Genomic DNA, 25,150 nt, shown 5'->3' with positions numbered 1-25,150 from the left:
AAATGATAATAAAACGTGTTTAGCAAACGTTTTGCAGAGACAGGTGTTCAAAACATGATTAATTACACTCTCTTTTGATCATCGTAAGGATAGCATTGCAGTGTTGTATCAGTTTGGTTGCTATGAGACATTTCTGACAATCAATGTACACCTCAAAACCACAACGTAATCAATCTCAAAATTAAAAATAAGCTCCCTCTTTGTTTGTGTGTTTAGTTGTCAGGTAATTGTCACTGGATTTCAAATTAAGTGAAAAGTCACATCATGCGTGATCACTATCGATCATAGTTTTCATGATCAATCATTGCTGCCATGTCCGAGTACCCGAGTACTCGAGTACTCGTGCTCATCCCTAGTTGGTATCAAGTGGGGCACACATGGCTTATTATATTATACATGCCTCGAAGGAAAGCAAAAGGTGAAAGAAAAGCTGATGCGAAGGCTAACGGGAAATGCTAAGAGGCTTTTAAGATTACTGCGCCACCACTGCACTCAAATGGGAGAGCTCATACTGCATTTCGGATGGGAGAAAGCCCCCGGAGTGAATGACGTGAATTCTCACACTGCATTCGAATGGGAGAGCCCACAATGCGATTCAAACGGGAGAGCTTGCACTGCGTTCGAACGGGAGGGCCTGCATAGCGCTCGAACAGAGTTAACGGGAAATGCTAAGAGGTTTTTAAGATTACTGCACCACCACTGCACTCAAATGGGAGTGCTCATACTGCATTTCGGACGGGAGAAAGCCCCCGGAGTGAATGACGTGAATTCTCACACTGCATTCAAATGGGAGAGCCCATAATTTGATTCAAACGGGAGAGCTTGCACTGCGTTCGAATGGGAGAACCTGAGGTCAAATTGCGTAGGCTCACACTGCATCCAAACGGGAGAGCCCATAATGCATTCAAATGGCAGGTAGCGCTGAATAAGCTTGGACTGTGCATTTGCGCTGTTTTGTAGTGTAGTGGGAGGTTTAGTTGCATGGCGGAGGTTTAGTCGCACGGCCCAAAAAGACGCCGCAGTTACGGCACCTGCACATCACATTTGCGCTGTTTGCGGTGTAGTGGGAGTTTGTCACATGGCCGAAAGACGCCACAGTTGCGGCGCTTGGATAGCACATTGCACTGTTTGCAGTGCAGTGGGAGGTTTAGTCATACGGCCCGAAAGACGCCGCAGTTGCGGCACCCGGACAGCGCGCATGCTGTTTGTGGTGTAGTAGGAGTTGTTGCATGACCCGAAAGATGCCACAGTTACGGTGCTTGTACGGCATGTTTCGCTGGCTGCAGAGTAATGGGAGTTTGTTGCATGGCCCGAATGATGCTACAGTTGTGGCGCTTGGATGGCACATTGCGCTGTTTTCAGTGTAGTGGGAGTTTGTCGCATGACCCGAAAGACGCCACATTTGCAGTGCTTGGACAGCGTGTTTGCACTGTTTGAAATGTAGTGGGAGGTTTGTTTGCACAGCCCGAAAGTCACCATGGTTGCGGCAACTGGACGGCACATTGTGCTGTTTAGGGATGTATGCCAAAAGTAAACATGGTAAAGTGGTAAACATAGCGTCTGTGGACGCCAGAACATAACTGCTTGCTAGATTAAGTGTCGGGAACTTATGTGAAGCAATGTCGGGTAACAAGCTTGCGTGTGCGTACATACGACATCATTTAAGTTGGTTTGTCATGAAATTAGAAGGCACCTAAAACTACATATGCAGATAAATACCATAGTCTGGTGTTTATTTAACTTAGACATATGGTTGGAGTTTGTCGATTGTTTTCCTACATAATGCGAGCAATTTCGTTAACTCTCGAAAATTTTCGAAAAATTTGATGCGGGCTGACTTGTCTTGTTTGACGAGGACGTATGAATCACTTGGAGCATGGAAACATAGTTAGTGTAATTCAGTGCTGCTCATGGCATGGGAAATGTGTAAAGGGAAATGAATTGACATTCGAGTAGTGTTTTTAATACTCAAGTAGCTGAATTAGTAGAAACCGAAATTATTAAGAGAAATCGGAATATGAACCGATACTTTCATATTGCCTACAAATATGTCTTTTGTTGTTTGTTAGCTTGAATGAAACCTATTCAAGGCGACATATATATATAGAAATTGCATCATAAACATCGCCATTAGTTTGTGCAGTTACACCAGTTTAATACACTAACCTGAAAACTCATCAACGTCACTTTGTTCATTGTTGAAGACGTACGAAAACCTTTGTAACTTTTGTGTATAGTGACTATTCACAATATTTGGCCACCTGCACCGCATCGACACGTCCTGTCCTAGCTGCGACGCGACATGCCATGGTGCTTCTCGTCCGGTGTACGACCACCTTTATACTTAATTTTAAGGCAGTAAGCCTAACAGCTGAAACATATTTAATATTTTATTGAATTCGCTGGATGCACAGGAATTTTCCCAGTGAAAACCATGACGTCTGGTTAGCATGATCCCCATTCAATTTCATTATATGTAAAAGAAAGATGCGAACATTCTTCAAAATACCTCCTTTTGTGTTTCACAAAAGAAACAAAGTCAAATACGTTTTGAATGCCATAAGGGTGAGTAAATAGCAGAAATTTCTTTATGGGTGAACTATTCGTTTAAATTATCCTCACAATGCAAGAAGTTAAACGCTCACAGGGGCAGATGTCTGCCGTAAATAGTTTCTTTAGTGGAGAATACACAATAAATGTTTATAGATAGAAAAAAAATTACACCACAATGATCAAGACCACTTTGGACAAACAGCACCCATTGCTCAGCTAAACACAAAGAGCTATTTTTTTTTTTTTCATTCTTAAACTAGCTCTCATTGTCCAAAAGCTAAAATAGAAAACAACTGGAGGCTGAGGTTTCCTGTGCCATTCATTACTGATTAAGAACAAAATGTTGCCATTGACTTCAACAATGAATGGTGCCAACCCAGCCAGGAGCAATCGATGCAAGGAGCAAGCCAGCATCAGTGTGATCAATCAATCACAGGGCTGCTTTATCTCTGCAGCTGCTTTACTCTCCCTGAACCTGTCACTACCGCAGACCTGAGTGCACTCTGAGAGACCAGTTAGTCATAAGGATTTTTTTTTCCCCCTTTTCTCCCCAATTTGGCATGCCCAATTTGCTCTAAGTCCTTGTGGTGGCGTAGTGACTCGCCTCAATCCGGGTGGCAGAGGACGAATCTCAGTCAGATGCCTCCATGTCTGAGACCGTCAATCTGCGCATCTTATCACGTGGCTTGTTGAGCGCGTTACCGCAGCGACCTACCGCTTCAAGCTACTGTCCGCGGCATCCACGCACAACGCACCATGTGCCCCACCGAGAACGAGAACCACACATTTATAGCAACCACGAGGAGGTTACCCCAACGTGACTCTACCCACCCTAGCAACCAGGCCAATTGGTTGCTTAGGAGACCTGGCTGGAGTCACTCAGTACGCCCTGGATTCGAACTTGCGACTCCAGGTGTGGTAGTCAGCATCAATACTCGCTGAGCTACCCAGGCCCCCCAGACATAAGGATTTAACATTAGTGTCATACTGAGCTACACTTAGAAGGAGGATTGCATTTAAAACAGTGGTACAAATGGCAAGTTGACTCTTTTTATTCATAACACAGAATAAGTTGCATTTCAAGGAGGAACCAAATATATCGCTCCTTTTTGTTATTTCTGTTGTTTTTCTTTTATTTTGGATTACTTTAATAAAATTGCTTCCAAAATGACATAACTATGATCTCTTAACTATGCATGAGTGATTTTTTGCACAACGGTTTTTATTGTGCAATATGACAACGCATTAAAGTGAACTCAAGTATAATGAGCAAATTTTACAGGCAAATTCTCCATTCATGCAAATAAGTGTGCTGCACATCCTTACCACAACAATTTTACTTCCTACAGGTGTGCTTCTCTACTACAACTCTATTCTACGATATTGTATGTTTTCAGTCTTCACCAACTCCACCTTATGTAACTAAGATGGAATGAGCGTTTGATTAAGTCACAATCAGAGGAAACTGGTCAGCATTCATTTATTATATGCATAAATGGTCAATACTCTGTGACGTGCCATTTATAGGTTGTTGTTTACAATAATAGGGTGCTGGAGATGTTTTGTATAATAGATTTTTGATATTGCCATAGATTGACAAACCTATGTTTGTCTTTGTCGTACTGTGATTTATACTTTATGATTCAAGCAAATCCATGGGTTTATGGGATTGTGGGACTCCATGAAGACATACTGTACCTGTACCATAGTTAGAGACTGTTTTTGGCATAGTTAAGGCATCTTTACACAACTGAGTTAATCCTGCTCTGTGCCTGCTTAAAATTCTGTGTAAAGACTATGACAATGACAATGACGATATATCACACAATTTAATATAGTAAATAACATAAACATAAAATTGCTAAATAATGAATAAACTCTTATTTAGCATTTACTCAATTTCACACTAAACTTTAACTTTGTAAAAAATTCTCTAAAAAAATAAATTTAAATGGTAGATAGCCATTTCTTCTGATTTCTGTTTAGTCATCAAATTTTTGTAATTTATTTGCACATGAAGAAAGTGTTAATATATTAGGAAGAAGGAAATAACAGTACACACAGTAGTCCAGCAACCATGGATGGCATGTGCACATTAAAAATCTTATCAAACCAATTGCACATACAGTGCATAGTGAATATGAAATTTACTCATAGTGCACTTGAAGCGCTTTTACTTTCAAGTTGCACTCACATGCTCATGCGAATCCAGCGTGAACAGCAATCCCCTGACAGTTTAAACAGCCTGGATCGCCTGCCTGGATTGTCACGGACTGACTGTCATGTTTTGTGAATCAGAGGATCCTTTGATCCGTATCCTGAAGTTTTGATTCTGGCTGATGGAATACACGCTTCAGAGGAAGATATTAGATGAGCGCTCAACGGGAAGAAAACGCTGGATTTTTGTGAGGATTGTGAATTACATCTGTTTAAATGAGATATCTGCATATTTGCTGATGGTATATAATAGAAGTTTTATTATATTTGCCTTTTATCATTAGAAAAGTTACAGGGAACTGTTGAGGAGAGACTGTTAGAATATGTGCTTTAGAGAAAGATTTATGAGCATTCCACAGGATGCTGGATCTGCTCAAGTTTTGTGAGGTTGGTTTATTACTTCTGTTTAAACGAGATATGTGCATATTTGCAGATGGTATATGATATTAATTTTATTGATATTTGCCTTTTTATCATTAGACAAGACAATTAAAAGTTACAGGGAACTGTTGAGGAGAGAAAGGGAGAATGAAACAGGCAGGCACTATAACCTTATGAGCTCAAACACGTCTGCCGTGGCTCTGATATGCGGACCGTTTAAATGACACTGTGTTGCACACCAGTCTATTACCGTAGTAACACGATGGCTGGTTGATTACACGTCTCAGTCGCTTCACATGCAAGCAGGCGATTCTCAGCGCCCTCAAGATACAAATCGGCCAAACGTGAAAATGTATCGGCCGATGCAATAATTAAAATAGTCTGAATATCGGCCGATTTATCAGCCTCTTCGATATATCGGTTGAACACTAGTAAAGACGCAATGCAGCATAAAATCCAGTCTAAATTAAGCCTGCTCTAACCCACCTCAGAACAGCCTTAAACTTTGTTTTTGTCATGATAGAGCTTATATTTCATAATTTAGTTGCATATTTAACATATGATTTCATATTTTCATTCATTTCATATTTCTATATTCAAAATTGTATATTTAAAACATGAATCTCATATTATGTATGCAATTGTAATTTCTGTATAAATGTATTCATGCCTGCTCTGAGCAGCAGTAAACAGTCTGTGTAAATGCATCTAAATGCCAGTTTAGATGCAGCTTCTGTAAATACATAAATATTTAAAGGCACAATCATACATTGTGAAATATTTTAACTTCAGAAAACACTGTAAATATTAAAGAATTTAACAAATAGGCTCATGCTGCATCTATGCAAGTGTTTTTTTTTTGTTGTTGTTTTTTTTATATGATTTTTGCATAATAGTTTTGAAACAGTAGCACTTAAATTATAATTCTTATAATGTAATTATAAATTGTAATTATAAAATTATAGCCTACTTGTTATGTGTGTAATTTTATGTTAATTATTAGGTTCCAATCTTGTAAATATTTTGTTAAAATAATGTGTATAAAATTTCAAATAGAGGCAACAGCTTGTATCATTATTAAAAATGCAATTTCATGACATCATATGAATTGACAGAATGTTACATTTTTACATCTGGAAAAAAAGCTAAAATGTGATTAAAATGATGAAAAGTGAAATACAAAATAAAATATTTATATATATGATGCCCCCTTCTGTTTTTTATCTCCCCTTTTCTCCCCAATTTGGAATGCCCAATTCCCAATGCGCTCTAAGTCCTTGTGGTGGCGTAGTGACTCGCCTCAATCCGGGTGGTGGAGGACGAATCTCAGTTGCCTCTGCGTCTGAGACCATCAACCCACGCATCTTATCACGTGGCTTGTTGAGCGCATTACCACGGAGACGTAGCGTGTGTGGAGGCTTCACGCTATTCTCCGCGGGATGCACGCACAACTCACCACACGCCCCACCAAGAGCGAGAACCACATTATAGTGACCACGAGGATGTTAACCCATGTGACTCTACCCTCCCTAGCAACCGGGCCAATCTGGTTGCTTAGGAGACCTGAATGGAGTCACTCAGCACGCCCTGGATTCAAACTCACGACTCCAGGGATGGTAGTCAGTGTCTTTACTCACTGAGCCCTTCTCGGTTTGTTTAATATCTTTTTCAGTTTTAAGTTGCATTACGCTTACATGTCATCAAAAGTCTGTTGAGTAAAAAAAAAAAAAATGTACTAGTCAATGCCGATTCTTTTTCCAACGTGACCGTAGAGGTTTGCATCATGGTGAGAAAGCTGTGTTTGATGACATCATCATCACTATTTTGCTCTGACTTTTGCTTGGAGCGCTTGACATCACACACACTGACTCATAGCATGCTCTGAACATGTAAACACTGACATACATGAATTACACATTACATTACACACACACATACTGTACACATTTACTTAGCTATCTAAATGGAGACAAACCATTTCTAATGTTTTTAAGTAAAGCTAATTATAATTGCTATAGACTAACCTTATACCCCTAAAAGAACACTTTTTGCATGTTTAGACTATTAAAAATAAAAACTTTTGAATTGTTTCTCCAAATAAGGATGTTTCCACAGGAAGGCATTTGTCAAATTTAGCTCAAACTATAGCTAAGTACATTCACACACGCGCTCTGACACACACTTGTGACATTACACTGTAATAATTCTCTCATGATGACTTAAGCCCACTGAAAACCTTTTAACCAATGGATGAAATCATCACAAATGGATGAAAATAAAAGCATAAACACACTTACACACACTTGGGATCATAGCTCTCAATTTCCTGTTGGGACTGAAATAATCAAAGCCCTTCAGAAGGCCATTCCAAATCCCATCGCCATTGTTAACTGACCTCCTTATTCAATCAGACTGCAACACACACACACACACACATTCCTACCTTAAAACATGGTCCGTACACACTCAGCGCGCTCTCCGTCCCTGGCCTGAGTGTGTATAAAAATGGATGAACGAGCGAGTGAAAGAGAAAGAGAGAGAAAAAGATAGAGATGAGGGAGCTGTATTATTCATGTGAATCACTATTTTAGTTTGAAGGACATTCAAAGAATGAGAAGCGAAGCCCTCACTAGAACACGACTACTCCATTTGTTTCGAACGCGTGCACTCGACATGCTTTGAGCAGCTGCTCCACATCTAATCATAAACTGTTCCTATAACACATGATTTACTTGATTTACTACATTAAAATGGCTCATATTCAAAAGGTTTTCGATGCATACATGGACTCTCATTCATGGACCTATGACACCAGGATGCAGCACTGTATGTGCATTCATGTAATCAAAGCCAATAACACTAAGTGAGAGGCCTGATGCATGCTGTTCTTGTGTTTAGAGCTTGTCCCCCTTTGATGATGAAAGCATCTGCTGGAGCATGTGTCCCACCAGCCTCTGTTTAATAATGAGCGTTGTATATTGCACTATGGAAACCATTCTATGAAATTCAAAACATATGACAAGTTGACATGAAACACTTTTGGGAAGTTGATATTTCCAATCTAAATCTCTTCTAAACAACACTTTACTAATTCTTTTGGAATTATTTTCCATGCAGCTGTCAGGACCAGGGCTCAAACCCAGAGTGTGTTGCTGGTAGCCCAGAGCACTAACCACTACGCTATGGAGACGTGTGGACACAACTTGCAGAGAATCACAAGAGGCAGGACTTGAGGAAAACAAAAAGTCTTTACTTAATGTCCTTCTTGAATAAACACAAAAAAATCAAGCATCGAAAGCAGGGCTGAAGAAAGTACAGATCCACATTGGCTTGATGCAGGCAAAAATGTCCAATAACATAAAGCAAACTTCCCAAATAATGTAGAGTCTTGCGAACAGTATTCAGCTGGTTTCAGTTCTTTTAAATTATGCATTGCGTATATCGAAGCCGAAATACAACGTCCACACATGTGGACGCAGGGTCGCATGAGGTTAATGATAAAATAATAATAGCTTATATAGACTTTCCCTTATACATTCATATAAATTATAACATTAAATCTTGATGTTGACAAAAAAGAAAAGTCCATGAACATGTTATGCGTCAAATACCTATAAACACGTGTCTCTACAAAGGTACACGTCATACACATTGTGTAACAAATAAACACACACTGCAGTGCACCCACACAATCATTTAGACACCAAGAGTGGAATTACACAACACCCCCATCAAGGCAAACAGAGCAAACCAAAAACCCCAATCTGAAAAATACAGCCCCACCCTGCGTGTGAACCTCACTGAGAAATTCAATGCACCACCCACTGAAAAAACATGGGAATAGAGGGAGCATCTTGACTGGAAACAGTCTCCAGAAACTCACACAAATCTCTAATTGTCCCGTCTATACAAAGAATACCCTCAGCACCAACAGAGGCCATGCAAACTACACAAATTCTACAAATAACACTCAGTGATGATCTTTACTGGCATTAGCAGAAAGGATTTAAATTGGCGTGATATCATGCATTGATGCAAGTGGCACAGTGTCAATTATTTTAACTATTATCTCAAATACTTCTTGCTGGTAGAAATGATATGCCAAATTACATCAAGTATTTCAACAAAAGCAAATATAATGAGTTTTTACATTTGCTGAATAAAGATTTGGAACAGAAACGTCTTTGTTTTTTTCAAGCCCACCAGAACACAGTTATATGTCTGCTCATATGTCTGAATACTGGGAAAACCTGAAGAAAACCTACAGAAATAACTTGGTTTTGATCGGGTATCCTGCCTGGAATTAAACCTATATGATGGGCTCTATTTCCATGACCGAAATAATAATTATATAATACGTTTATTTTGTATAGCGGCTTTCTAAAGCTCAAGGACGCTTTAAAGAAATTAAACATAAAAAAATTACACAGTAGCAAAGCATGTTTCAATGTCCCATAACACCGTCAAGATCGCAGGTGAGCCAATAGAGAATAGGGTACAACAGGGATAAAGGCACACATTAAGGAAAATTAGCTTTTTTTAATTGTCACAAAGTGTCTCAAGATTCAAGAAATACATTATTTTTACTGAATATTGATGGAGCAACATAATTTGTGTGAAAAGAATAACAACAGAATAACATTTTTCTTTTTTGTTTTTTTTTTCAAGGTGGCGAGGGAGCCTTTTTCCCCACGCCACTTGATATTCTGTACATACCGAGGCAATAGTTATAGGGCACAAATAGCCACTTCAGAAAATGGTGCATAATTTCTTCATTTCATTTCAATCACTTTTGACGTTTCATAACATCTCAAGTATTCTATAAACAAATGAATCTGTATTGTGATTGGATGAGCCCACTTTGAACATTCTTCATTACAAATCTATTCACTACACTTGTTTTAAACAATGTGTTTAAAAGGGGCCTTTAGCCACTGCAACAGGGGGGCTTTTTACCCCAAATACAATCCTATCACTTATTAGACAGCTACTGAAATTTTTTTCACCTTGAACATAATTGAAATTGACATATAAGTATTGTGTTTCAAAATAAATGTGATAATTTCCAGCATGTTAATTAGCTACATAAATTTACAACATTTTAAAAAATATTAAATATTTGATCAAACTGCCTCAAAATCAACCTTTAGACATTACACGCAATGATCTAATTGAACAGGAACATTTTGCAGTGTATAGTGACAAACAGGTGTTTAGGAAAGTACTGTGGTAGTTTTTGATGGTATTTAGTGTTTTGGGAGACAACAGAATTAAAGGAGCCTTTTACCCCACCGAGCCTTTAGCCACGTTGTACCCTATACATTGCGCTCCGGAGGCAGAAGGAAACACAAACATCCTCTGTAGTGTTTTACCACAAAACACTGTAGCACTGGAACGATGGCAGTTCAGAGCAAGGACGTAGTAGTTATTGCACAAAAAAACTTAAGACACAAATGATTATTCTAATGCATTACATACAGCCCATTTACACAACCAAATTCCTATGAATAGGCTGTCTTAATTTTTATCGACGTTGCTTGACAGGGAATGGATGCAAATGGTGCAATAACCGGAGAAAAACCTCAGAATTAAATTGCACTTGACCCAGCCCATTAGTGCCTTGCACACGTGATTTCGCCCACCCAGTTGCGCCCAGGCTTATCAAAACTTCATGGCCATGCCCACTGACTTTGAATGGAAATACAGTATTAACATGAATTTCCGCCTTTTGCTTCAACGACAACATGCACTCGAGCTGGCACACCTGATGATCCATGTTATCCCAGCATGACCTGAGAATGTTCCACAGAGCTCATGTGTGCTTCAATGAAAGCAAGCACATCTGACCTTTACTTTAATGCAGCCAATGTCATTGATTCTTTGATAAGTGGCCTGCAAATAGTGCAGAATCTTAAATATTTCGTATTCAATTCACAACGTAACACATCCTGTTCATTTCCAGGTTTAAATTCGATTTGGATTCCCAGATTTTTTATGTGGTCCCAGACTTTTTGGAGCCCACATCTTAATAGAAAATGCATAATCCTCCCACCAAATCTGGTTAGATTTTTTTTTGGGGGGGGGGGGGGTTGGACTTCAAAGGGCTTAGCTTCTGATCTGGGACAGGCCTGTGAACTAATCTGTCCTTTCTTGCTGTCTCTCTATCTTTTCTCCATTCCTTGCCAAAGTGAATGGTGACACCATTGCATTACAATCAGTGGAATGCAGAAAATGGGTCATCCACATAAAGTAAACAATCACTTAAACATATGTAAGTGAGAAGTGTCTCCAGTAATCACTTAAAAATCCCTTTTGACAAATAGCAAACAATTTTATTGTATGTTATTTAGTTAGATGTATGATGATCCAACATGTATAGCAATTTCCATGACATTTTTTAGAGTGAAGATGTGTGTTTATTAGTCAATGAATTAAGATCATAGATCTGAGTGTTTAGTTGCATGCATCCCTGTTGATGTTTTCAAGGCAATCAGAGTGACTGTTTATTGTGCAGATGTTGTGCTCTTTCTTCTAGAATTTAGATGATGCCATACCAACACATTTTCTATGCAAACATGCATCCACACATTTATGCACAGAAGCAGTGAAAGACAATCCTCTGGCATTAAGTCACTTCTCTTTACGTACATAAAGAATCAAGGGAGCTCTGGATATAGAACATCAATTTAACGGCATCATCACTGATGCATTGTATTTGGATACGCTGCATCCATTCTGGCTCTAATAAACAATTAAAGCAATCGTTTCATTATTACGCCAAGAGCTCAAAGGCAGCGACTTGTACACTTAAACACACGCGCGCGCGCGCACCGACGCCCATTAAAACACCATGCACGGCACACGGCAAAAAGCATCCTGTGTCCAAAGCCCCCCTCACACACACACACACACACACAGATACACAGAGAGAGAGAGAGAGAGAACATAATTCAGATGTAGCATATGAAGAGTTAGAGGAGTCCAAACTACACTTACTGCTGCTCCAGCCATCCAAACGTCCATCGGTTATTGATTTATTGTCCATTAAGAAATAACGTCACCTCATTTAAAAGCTTTGACTTACCGCATCTTATGAAGCGCTGGAATGATCGACTCCGGATGCGCTCAACAGCATCGGGCTGTGTGATCTCAGTATGGTCCTTAATTCCCGTGACAGTGTGTCCGTGTGTGGATAAAACACGCAGAGAAACGCGCAGAAGATGCTTGGATCTTCCGTTCCCAGATGCGCCTTTATAAGGTTCGAATCCTCAAAGACACACGCTGAGGATCAGAGCGATATACGAGCAACCTCCGTCCCTTTCCCAATGGATCTATGGTGGACACGGGGATCAGAGCCCGTGTGTTGTATCCCGATCAGTGCGTTTCTGTAATTACTATAGGAAGATGCGCAGAATGGGTCCAGTGATGGCGCAATCCACGAGATCAGCGCCAGTCCATCGCTAGATCGTCCGTGCATGAAGGGCCGCGACCCGACAGCTATGAAGCGAGTGCTGAGAGAAAATGACAAGCCAATTTGGAAGCAAAGTGATGCTTGGTTCAAGGATGGAGGGTGGGAGGGGAAAAGAAAGAAAGGGAGGAAAAGAGAGGGATGAATCTAGATCTGGGATGAGGGGAGGACCCGAGCTCGCTCTAGTGGCGGAGAAGGCGTACAGCAGAGAAGGGTCAACCTATCGCCTGCAGTTATGTAACACTCCTATGGAGCCAGATATGTGCCAAAACTAAACAAACAAATACAGTTGAAGTCAGAAGTTTACATACATCTTAGCCAAATACATTTAAACTAAGTTTTTCACAATTCCTGACATTTAATCGTAGAAAACATTCCCTGTCTTAGGTCAGTTAGGATCACTACTTTATTTTAAGAATGTGAAATGTCAGAATAATAGTTTCTTTCATCACATTCCCAGTGGGTCAGAAGTTTACATTTGGTTTATTATTTGGTAGCATTGCCTTTAAATTGTTTAACTTGGGTCAAATGTTTTGGGTTGCCTTCCACAAGCTTCTCACAATAAGTTGCTGGAATTTTGGCCCATTCCTCCAGACAGAACTGGTGTAACTGAGTCAGGTTTGTAGGCCTCCTTGCTCTCACACGCTTTTTCAGTTCTGCCCACAAATGTTCTATCAGATTGAGGTCAGGGCTTTGTGATGGCCACTCCAATACCTTGACTTTGTTGTCCTTAAGCCATTTTGCAACAACTTCGGAGGTATGCTTGGGGTCATTGTCCATTTGGAAGACCCATTTGCGACTGAGCTTTAACTTCCTAGCTGATGTCTTGAGATATTGCTTCAATATATCCACATAATTTTCCTTCCTCATGATGCCATCTATTTTGTGAAGTGCACCAGTCCCTCCTGCAGCAAAGCACTCCCACAACATGATGCTGCCACCTCCATTCTTCACGATTGGGATGGTGTTCTTTGGCTTGCAAGCCTCACCCTTTTTCCTCCAAACATAACGATGGTCATTATGGCCAAACAGTTCAATTTTTGTTTTATTAGACCAGAGGACATTTCTCCAAAAAGTAAGATCTGTGTCCCCATGTGCACATGCAAACTGTAGTCTGGCTTTTTTATGGTGGTTTTGGAGCAGTGGCTTCTTCCTTGCTGAGCAGCCTTTCAGGTTATGTCGATATAGGACTCGTTTTACTGTGGATATAGATACTTGTCTACCTGCTTCCTCCAGCATCTTCACAAGGTCCTTTGCTGTTGTTCTGGGATTAAGTTGCACTTTTTGCACCAAATTACGTTCATCTCTAGGAGACAGAATGCATCTCCTTCCTGAGCGTGCTACCTTCAGGCTGTTGGAAATTGCTCCCAAGGATAAACCAGACTTGTGGAGGTCCACAATTTGTTTTCTGAGGTCTTGGCTGATTTCTTTTGATTTTCCCATGATGTCAAGCAAAGAGGCACTGAGCTTGAAGGTAAGCCTTAAAATACATCCACAGGTAAACCTCCAATTGATTCCAATTAGCCAATTAGCCTAGCAGAAGCTAATTGGCTAATTGCCTAAAGGCTCGACATCTTTTTCTGGAATTTTCCAAGCTGCTTAAAGGTACAATTAACTTAGTGTATGTAAACTTCTGACCCACTGGAATTGTGATATAGTCAATTAAAAGTGAAACAATCTGTCTGTAAACAATTGTTGGAAAAATTACTCGTGTCATGCAAAAAGTAGATGACCTAAACAACTGGCCAAAACTATAGTTTGCTAATATTAAATATGTGGAGTGGTTAAAAAATGAGTTTTAATGATTTCAACCTAAGTGTATGTAAACTTCTGACTTTACAAACACAATCCACTTCCAGGGGATGGTTTATGATTTCTGAGTCCCCAAGCAACCGACCAACCCAGTGCCCCATTTTGAAAATGTTGCTTAAAAAATGACATAAAATTGATTTTAAATCATAATTTTAAATTCATCCTATCAGCCATTGTAGCCAAGTACATTCGAAATGTTTAATGAAATAATATTCTAGTTAAAGATAATTAATGCATGTTTTCCAGTTTTTTCCAGAGACCGGCGGACCTCTAACGTGAACCGCTCTAAGAGTGCTGACAACAGCGTGTTCACACATGTACCCAGAAGAACATGTCACCCCTCAAGTGGTTTTTGCATAGCTTTCCTACCTACAAACTTTTTTTTATTGTTAAATAGTAAGTGCAATTAGTGTGGACTGGTTAAGTGCTCGCAGAACATATGTGTTTTTAGCTGGTTCCTGAATGCTGAGATGGTTTCAACAGATCTTGTGGAGATTGGAAGTTCATCCCACCACAAAAGAACAGAGAAAGTGAATGATCTTGAAATAGACATTGTGCCTTTTTGCGACAGGACCATCAGACGCTGCTCATTTATTGACTGCAGAGAGCGAGTTGGGACATAGACCAGGAGGAGTGAATTGAATCCCCCCCCCAAAAAAATCCGATCTTCTGAATTGGGCTTAGAAAACACTGTTTTACTCTGTACTTTTTTCCGTATAAATAAATAAACTCAACTAAGGTATGTTGCAGCACTGCACCATCTAATGTTTTAAAAGAGGACGTTGCTCGGCTCATTTGTGAGAAAATCGTTGTTAGTTTTGGCACAAATCTGGCTCCATACACTCTTACCATTTCCAATTAAATCTACAGTATGTCTTAATTTTGTACAGTGTATTTACATGTTGCTCTCGCTGTTTAAAGCTTCCATGTCAATCACTCTCACGCAAACATGAGACTGTCTAAATTATGTTTAATTTTTCTGATGCGACTTTCGACATTGCAAAATATTGTTGAGAATGGAGACTGTCAGACTGGGGTTTTGGCCATCACATGAGAGGTCCACAAATGCGGCAGGGGAAACCTGTTGATCTGGAGGTAAATGTGGGGTGAGAAATCAGGGTTGATTGATCTTTACGATACAGAATGAGAATATAACGGGCTTTGAAGATAAGAACTGAAAGCAAATGATCAAATATGGCAAAGGCGTAGCACCTGTCATCAGTGTTGGGTGTAATGTATTACTAAGTAATTAATTACTGTAATTAAATTACTTTTTCATTGAAAAAAGTAAAGTAAGGGATTACTCTTAATTTTTCAGTAATTTAATTACAGTTACTTCTGATGTAATTGCGTTAAATACTGTATAGACTCTATATATAAAACAATAGCGAATTTAAAATCAAAATTTAACGTCTAATGTTAAAATATATATTTTCTAATTTAACGCAGCCCCTTTAAATTCTTTGGTCAGTTCATGAATAATTTATTTGATTTTATATAATTTATTTGAAAGAATTAAAAGAACAGTTTCATGTCTATCCTTGTATTTATTGTTGAGGTTGATCAGGGTTTTAGAAAGTAATTAGTAATAATAAGTAATGCAATTACTTTTCAGACAGAGTAATTAGTACAGTAATCTAATTACAATGTAGAAGATGTCATTAGTAGTTAGTAATTAATTACTTTTTTAGAGTATCTTACCCAACACTGCCTGTCACTCACACTTGAAGCAGCTATAAACAGACTGATTGTTACATCTATTTCCAGGTAACAGTTTTATTTTAGGAAAATGGGCTTATGCTCGTTGCTCCTCGTCTTTTAGACTGAGCATCATCAGGGCCTACTCTATTAATAACTTATTTTAAGATCACATTTATGAGTTAGCTACATTTGTAAATTGGTACATTATAAATAAATTAATAAATAAATACATACATTTTCTTAATTAGTATTTTTGTCTTGTTTTCCAACATTCTTAAAACAAGATATATGTACTCGATAAGCAAATTGGCATAGGCTATTAAGTCTTGTTTTCATAGAAATAAATACATTTGCCACTGGGGTAAGAAAAATAAACTTATTTGAAAAGGAAAACAAGTTTATTTTTCTTAGCCAAATGGCAGATTCCTTCTTGTTTTAAGCATAAATTAAGCATTCTATATATATATATATTCCTGTGTATATTGTTAGATAACAAATATAAACGTATGTATTCATCTTCCCCTTTTTAAAGGCCTTTAGATTATATTTGCACATCAGTCACTTTCACCATGAAAGTCCCGGTTAAAAATAGCTTTCCTTTATTGTTTTCCGTTTATATCCATTGTTGTCTGTGGTGTAAGACCGCCCACGGCTAGGCGATAACGCCCTATCAGATAGGTTGTAAGGACATCTGTCCCGGGTAATTACTGTCGTTCACAGTTTTAGTCCGTTTACAGCTGCTAAGCCTCCCCGGTAAGCGCATTACCGATGCAGCGCAATGCAATCACGGGCGCTCGCGCAGTACACGGACCTCCCATAGCGGCGCGAGACTCCAGCCCAGATTACATCAGCATGAATAACAGATTACCCCAGGCGTTATTAGAGCGATCAATGAGTTATGGAGTGATCCGTCGGTGCAATTCATAAAGCCTGTCATCGGTTAGAGACTGACGCGAGCTCTGCCAAGCTGTGTCACTCTCACCTTCTGCAAAACGTCACTGCTGCTTTCACAGGTAAGGAGGGCCCTTATGGAGGTGTGCATGCCAGTTAGTGATTAAGACGCTGAAGGCTCAGCCTCAGACTAATCTGTTCATGCTTGTTTTGTATCTTGAACATGTTCATGAGTTTTACCGGCATTATTATACTCCTTTGAGAACTTGTGTATTTTTTTCAGATGTCAGAAAGAGAGTGGTGGTAATTCAATTCTCAAAGAGTTGAAAATGATGGGTATGTACAGAAGTCAGTTCATGGAGCACTGCTCTAACACAGCATTATTCTTAGCCATTCTAAGTGGCCCTCAATCTGTCATACTTCTTTCACAACTATAATGATATTAAAATATTTGAAGTGAATTAATGTCTGCGATGTATGAGTATTGCATGCTGCTACTTGTCATATATGCTCTCATGTTGGGACTTCATCAAAGAGGTAGGCCTATAAATGCATGCCATTAATGTATTTGTGTGTGTGTGTGTGTGTGTGTGTGTGTGTGTAGATACACAGCGTGCTTTGCTGGCAGTGGAGCGTCTGCAGGAGAGGGTGAAGGAGAGGGGAGAGCTGCCCACTGAAGAAAAACTCAGTCTGCTCAAGAGTGTCTTACAGAGTCCCCTGTTCCATCAGATACTCAGCATGCAAGAGACTGGACAACAGCATCGGCAACAACAGGTCAGAGAGTATAATATCACCTTCTCCCTAGAGATAGGTGACACCATTTTTTTCCTTTTCCATCCAGTACCAAGTACTATCAAGGCTAATCGTCAATATCAATACTAATATTAGTTAGATTAATCGATACCTCGATTACATGGAATGGCTTTATTAACACTGAATTGGTCTAAACTTCAAATATCAAACTCCTTGTTTGTTTTCCATTAAATAACTTGATCAATCATTCAATAACGTGTTATTTCAAACACCATAAACACTTATTAGCCTATAGTAAATGTCACATTCAGCAAATGTCACATTTTGTGGACTTACATTTTTCCATACTACACGCAAACTTCAATGCTCTTTTTGTTTGAATGAGCGTTGTTGGATACTGCTTGTGTTTTTCAGCATTTCTGCACTGTTAAGATGAACATAAAATAGAGGAAATACTTCCTATCCTACACATTTGTTTTTGTAACGAGGAGGAGGGCGTGGCCGGGCCGTGAGGACGCACGCCTTGCGCTGAATCGTCCTAATCAGCCTGGAGGCCAGTTAGAGAGAGAGAGAGAGAGAGAGGAGACTCATGAAGCTGTGTGTGTGTGTGTCTTTGTTTGTTTTGCAGTTTATGTTATGTTTGCGTTCTGTTTGATTAAAGTTTTACGTTGACTGTTCAGCTAGTTCCCACCTCCTTCTTGCCCACCTTAAGAATCTCATCACACTGGTGCCGAAACCTGGGAAGGAGGAGGGATGCGCTGTCGTGGAGTCCTCGCCGCTGCAGTACGCCGGGAAGCGGAGGAGCCGCTGACATACGCCAGGGGATAGAGTCGCCGCCGCCAGGAGCCAGAGTAGTCGCTGCCATCTACCGGGAAGCGGAGGAGCCGCTGCCGACCACCAAGGGAGGAGCCTCTGCCATCTGCCAGGGGACGGAGGAGTCACAGCTGTCCGCCGGGAAGTGGAGGAGCCGTTGTCATCCGCCAGGGGACGGAAGAATCGCTGCTGTCCGCCGGGAAGTGGAGGAGCCGCTGCCATCCGCCAGGGGATGGAGGAGTCGCTGCTGTCCACCGGGAAGTGGAGGAGCCGCTGTCGTCCGCCAGGGGACGGAGGAGTCACTGCCATCTGCTGGGAAGCGGAGGAGCCACTGCCATCCGCCAGGGGAGGAGCCACTGCTGTCCGCCAGGGGACGGAGGAGTCGCTGCCGTCCGCTGGGAAGCGGAGGAGCCACTGCCATCCGCCAGGGGAGGAGCCACTGCTTTCCGCCAGGGGAGGAGCCGCTGCCATCCAGCAGGGGATGGAGGAGTCGCTGCCATCCGCCGGGAAGTGGAGTCGCTACCGTCCGCCAGGGGAGTAGTGGCTGTCGTCCTCCTCCTCTGGTGGACGGTAGCAAGTGATCCGTCCCCTGGTGGATGACAACGGCTCCTCTGCTCTACCAGCTGAGCTATTGAAGGCACACAGGTGGACCTCATTCACCAATTATCTCACTCATTCTCCTTGCTCTGCCCAGACGCCGCTTGGCCCCGCCCTGCTCGCCAAAGTTTTTTACTTCCAAACTTATTGTATGCATTCATTTTTATTCTAAATAAATAATAAAATCACTAGTATTAAAACATTAAGGATCCATATTTTTTATGTGGGGATTGATTCCTCTGATACAGTTTTGGCAGTATCAGAATTCCAAGATCCAAACTTTTCAATACATGACAAAATTAGACGTGTAACGGGAGCTAGCTGGTAAATAACAGCTGTGCGGTATGTGTAAACCTCACTCCCCTGACCTCAAGAGGCGCACTAGCGACTGACGCTAGAGGCCTTTTAGCCTCCTCGTTAGTGCACCCGCCTCCCTTGCTGGCTGACGCTGGTTCAAATCCCACTCAGAGTGGGTCGCACAGGACTGGTTATACAAGCAACATTGTCAAAGCATGAAACACTAACAAAGCAAGCTAATGTCATAATAAAGAACTACAGTGTCTAACCACTTTTTTAGGTAGCCTTGGTTCCGGTCTTATTTTTCCCATTCATTTTCTCCATAGGTATTATTTAAAAAAAACAAAATCCAATAAAGTGTTCAAAGCCATGAACCACTGCCATGTTGCACTGTGCGCAATCATAATTTATTGCCAAAAAACGTTCCCTTCAAAAAAATGAACAAAAATCGAGAGTTCATTTCTGCAAACTTGTCACAAATTTGCCACTGATCATTTTCACATGCAAATGAGCTTTGTGGCAAACTTGCAGCAAATTGTCCATTGTTGCCAAAGGTTTGCTGCAGGTTCACCACTACCGGTGAAGAGCTGCAAACGTCTGGGAAACATTTGAGGCGAAGCGACTGTTGCAACATTGCGTCAACAGTAAACAGATGCCCCAGGTTGTGGGGTAAAGGATTGAAGGGGTACCCGGTTTATGTACCGCACGCCACTGGAGTTAATGCGCACTGCAACCAATACGCAACCTATGGGGACTAGTTCTTTCAATTAGTCAACCTCCCACTTAGACTTTGGGTGATGTTTAATGTTCTTGAATTGGTGCTATTTTAGTGTAGTTCGATCTTTAAACTGAGGAAGGCTTTGTTTGGAATATATTAATAAAGCATTATTGTTACATATTGTTTGGTTTCTTTCCTAATAAGGAACTAAATGCATTTTGATGGGAAAAAGAAGTATATACATATAGGCAAATTTCAGCACATCCAAATTTGCAATTAAACACGATTAACTCTAAAATCACGCAAATAATCTTGATTAAATATTTTAATGGACTTACAGCACTGTTAAATATAACATTTTCTCTAGAGACAATGCATGTGATTTTTACTTCAGTAATCTTACTGTTGTGCTTTATACCTCATCTCTTTCATTACCATGGCAACCAATATTTAAAGTGTATTGAATGCACTTGCTGCTGACAAGCTAACACTTAAGAATTTACTTGACCTTGAAATTTACATGTAGATCCATTTAAACAGTCCTTTACCCAGGGGGCTGCAATACAAGCATTCCATGATGCGGACAGTGCTTTGATTCACCTCTTGCTTGATTACATTAATGTCATGCTCATTGATAACAGTACTGGACGTCTTCTGGTGTATTATTCATTGAAAAAACACATGATACGAACCTGGCTCTAAGATAGGGCATTGTGATGGCACTGGTCAATGCAATGCCAGATGAGCTTTTATTTTACGTTGGAGTTTGCTTTGCTGATGTTTGGCAGCATCGAGGCATAATAAAGAGGTCAAAGAAACCCATTAGAAATGAATGGGAGGTGTAAGGCGTTATTCAAGGGAACAAGGGAAAGGTGGTCTGGGTTCACAGTATGTAAATTAGGTGTATGTGTGTCTGTGAGTGTGTTAAGGTGCAGGGTAATTATGGGAAATTTTATCTTAAAAATGGCTTGTGTTGGCTGAATCATTCAGTGTAACCAAAGAGTAGCTCAGATATTTTAGCTCCTCAGATATCATCATAAAAATAGACTCAATACTGTAGGTGCTAAATTCGGTTTTATTAGGTACAGCCGCAACTGAATGTCTAAGCAACCTTTCGCAGCCCAAAATGAGAGATGCAGCATGTCCAGTTAGTGAAATACAAAACTGTCTGTTTCTCCTGAATCACTGCATATTTATGGGTGTACATGTACTAATATGGTCATACGAGAAGTACTTACCTACTATCAGATAATCCTTGTGCTCACAGTGCATTGGTCATGTACTTGGCATGGATAATGGCTTTAAACTAAGTTGATTATGAGTCATTATTTAATCAAGCTTATAACTTCCTATCTTTTTCAGTCTATGATGTGATTGGCTAGTAATCTTATTCATGTGTTTGGGAACAAATGGAATATCTTGCCCTATGAAAATGAGTCTAAATCAATCCTCACAACCAGTCATATTTTAAGGGCATGCTATAATTAGTTATGAGTTTAAATGAAAAAGAATAAAACCAGAGCTCAGGGGTGGGGCCAGAATGTTGGCACTGGGTGGTAGCTGCCACCCTAAAAATGAGCTTTGCCACCCCATACTCTCTAAATCTGACAAGGCAAGAAATCCGTGTTTACATGAAATTTGAAAACGTGTGCACATTGGATGAGCCGGTGAAATTGTTGTTTAAGGTGTTTACATTTACATCGGCATAATGGGTAAAAATCTACCCGTTTCGGTCGGTTTATTCTTACGCCGTTTATGACCTTGTTAAGCATAATAAAAATTCAAAAGGACTGAATACGTTAAATACAAACATAATATGAGATTAATCACAATGAAATTTAATCAATATATATATATATATATATATATAAAGAAACATTTCACCTTAAATGGATAGTTCACCCAAAAATGAAAATTCTCTCATCATTCACTCACCCTCCTGAAATCCCAGATGTGTTTGACTTTCTTTCTTCATCAGAACTCATTTGAAGGTTTTTATAAGAATATTTCAGCTCAGTATGTCCATACAATGCAAGTGAATGGTGATCAGACCTTTGTAAAAAAATCACATAAAGGAAACATAAAGGTATTCCATATGACTCCAGTGGTTTAATCCATGTCTTCAGAAGCGATATGATAGATGTGAGTGAGAAACAGATCAATATTTACATTATTTTGTACTCTAAATCTCCACTTTCACTCTCACTTTCAGATGTGAAAGTGAAACTAAACTGGCACCACATGTGACATTTAGATGTAAAAATGAAAGTGAAAGTGAAAGTGGAGATTTAGAGTAAAAAAAAAGGACTTAAATATTTAAATATTGTTCTGTTTCTCACCCACACCTATCATGTCACTTCTGAAGACATAGTTTAACCACTGGAGTCTTATGGATTACTTTTACAAGATTTTTGGAGCTTTTAAGTTCTGTCCATCATTCACTTGCATTGTATGGACCTACAGAGCTGAGATATTCTTCTAAAATCTTCAGTTGTGTTCTGCAGAAGAAAGAAAGTCATACACATCTGGGATGGCATGAGGGTGAGTAAATGATGAGAGAATTTTCATTTTTGGGTGAACTAATCCTTTACACATTCTATGTAAGGCCATCTGTGATTTTTGTGTTCCTGTTGTTTGAGGTGTTTCTAAATTTTTCCAAAATTTTGAAAATAATGTACTAATTCTTTTTATGAATCAGAGTTTTTGTGTGAAAATGAAAATGTTTGTCAGAAATGCATGCATATGCACGGTTACTGAATAAAACCCAGTGTCTTTAAACAAAATGTTCCATGCATTCAGATGAGAGCTCTAAATGAAAACGTAGCTTATATGTAAAGTGTGTATTTGAACATTATCTACAAGGACAGTTCTCATTGCCTAACATGTCCTTGGTTTGTCTGTGTGTGTGTTTGTGTGTGTGTGTATGTGTGTGTGTGTGAGAGAGAGAAAGAGCGAGAGAAAGAGAGAGAGAGGGAGAGGGAGAGGGAGAGGGAGAGAGATAAGTATTTAGAGATGTTGATTCTGTGAAAACTGCAGCAGGGACCAAACTGAGGCCGTATAAGCTACTTATCTGAGCTGACCACTAAAGCTGTGCTGACTAAGAGAGAGAGGCAGGGGTCAGCAAGTCACAAACACACACACACACACACACACAAATACGACACAACAGACACCTGCAAATACATTAACACTCTGAACTCAGTTAAGCTCAGATGAGTAAATGAGTGAGTATCAAAAACATTAACTGTTAAACAGGTTTAGACTGTGCTGGGGTCTTGGTTTAGTTGGTTACAGCATATTTCTCAATTTGACACAGTGATGAAGGAATAACAGCTAAACTAAACATCAGATTATGCACTTGAACAGATGAAGGCAGATGCATCTCTCTCAAAGCATTCTTGGAGGAAGAATGCTCTTGATAAACAAGCATTAAATATCACTCCAAGTTGTTGAAATATCCACTTTGCTGACAATGTATTTAAGAGAACACCAGTTAGCTACATCATTTTGGGTTCGTGTTTGTCTAGGTTTCTCCCAGAACATCTCAGTCTGTGAGCGATGATGTGGATGGTTTGCGCGCATCCCACCCCTCCTACACTCTGAGACACAGAGACTCCTACCTTTCGGCTCAACAACGCAGTGGCTGCTGTCGATCCACTAACCATGTGACTTTTGCCCCCTGCATCACTGAGGACATTTCAGTGCTGCAGTCCATGGCCCAGGTACATTCCAATAAACCGAGGACAGTGCCTATTTTACAAGCCTTGATACAATTGGGATGCAGTTTTCTTAATTAGTTCTAGCTTAGTTTGATTGCTGTAAAGGTTTTAAACTGGCATAGCTATGATTCATGTCAATGTGATGTGTTGCCTTTGTGTTTTGACCCATAAACAGAAAGCATAAGACCTACAGAAAGATCGAAACGTTTATATTACGCTGGTTTCACATATCCTCCATGAGCGGAGGGCGTGTGCGGTGCGGTCGGGTTGGGCTTTCACATTGTGAAGACACAGGTGCAGCTCCGTGCTTAAAATACAGTTATCTTTGGGTTCCTGGGTGTAATCTGTTAATATGGGCGCCAAAACGAAAACGCACTGCTCATGTCTCATTCACGCCCCGCTCACGGTGGATATGAGAAACCGACATTATAGCTTGTGAAAATGAATTTACTCAATTTTGTAATTCTGAAAAACCATTTCCAGTCATCTTAAAAACATTTGAGGTTAGAAATGTTGAGCAGATTCAGGTCTGCAAAACGTTCAGACTGAACAGACTGTTAATTCGGCAAGAGGAGGTCAAAAGTTCTGCTGCTGAACTTGGCCTGTGCTTACCGAAATTGACTTGTAATTATGTAAAACAGTCAACAGGAATGCATATATCAGTGGAGTAAAAATGTAATTTTAGAATGAAAATGCAACCTCTGAATCGCTGTCATCATTGATTATGTGAACACGATCACTTCCTGGTTTCCATGGGACCAGAACCTGTCTCAGAGATTGCTCGCGCAATGCGTTATCAGTTGCACCACAAATGTCTCTGATGGGGATGCCGCTTGTCAGTAATAGGGTCAATTTCAGGGTACATTAACATTCAGAAGCAGCATATCGATTTCCTGTGTAATCATGTTAAAACTTTTGCTTTGTGTTGTATTTCAATATCAGCAAGACTAGTTTTGGTTTGACACATTTTAGTGTGTCCAGAGATCAGATCAGAATCCAAGCCATTTTTTTAAATATAATGTTTCTTTAATGTCCTTTCTGTTCTTTGCAAACTTTTGTAAATTAAAACAAAAGCATTAACTTAATCACACGAGGCTAAATTTGAACTCTGTTCGCCCACAAAAAAAGCGGCATAGTTAAAAAAGTCAGAGAATGCATACAGTACTACCCACAAGACCAAGAGTCTGTTCAAAAACCTAGTGATAGGTATAGGCAGCTGAAATGAAAGCC

At 39.9% G+C, this 25,150-nt stretch overlaps 2 protein-coding genes across 2 annotated transcripts in view; one reads left to right on the top strand and one right to left on the bottom strand.

Annotated features, from left to right (window-relative positions):
- Positions 1-12,675, bottom strand: part of LOC127444944 (adhesion G protein-coupled receptor L3-like) — a 163,162-nt gene extending 150,487 nt beyond the window's left edge. Inside the window, exon 1 of the mRNA XM_051704623.1 lies at positions 12,236-12,675. The gene's annotated coding sequence lies outside the window, so the exon portion shown is untranslated. The remainder of the gene's footprint in view (positions 1-12,235) is intronic.
- A 4,225-nt stretch (positions 12,676-16,900) lies between these two features.
- The window catches only part of LOC127445543 (multiple PDZ domain protein-like), a 34,774-nt gene continuing 26,524 nt past the window's right edge, over positions 16,901-25,150 (top strand). The window contains exons 1-4 of the mRNA XM_051705697.1: positions 16,901-17,046; positions 17,307-17,359; positions 17,628-17,797; positions 23,729-23,923. Of these exons, the coding sequence (XP_051561657.1) occupies positions 16,901-17,046; positions 17,307-17,359; positions 17,628-17,797; positions 23,729-23,923 (564 nt within the window). The remainder of the gene's footprint in view (positions 17,047-17,306; positions 17,360-17,627; positions 17,798-23,728; positions 23,924-25,150) is intronic.

Source organism: Myxocyprinus asiaticus, chromosome 8 (genome assembly GCF_019703515.2).
Source record: "Myxocyprinus asiaticus isolate MX2 ecotype Aquarium Trade chromosome 8, UBuf_Myxa_2, whole genome shotgun sequence".
NCBI classification, from domain to species: domain Eukaryota; kingdom Metazoa; phylum Chordata; class Actinopteri; order Cypriniformes; family Catostomidae; genus Myxocyprinus; species Myxocyprinus asiaticus.
The sequence above is the reverse complement of the archived record's forward strand: the minus strand, read 5'-3'. Positions and strand labels throughout refer to the sequence as shown.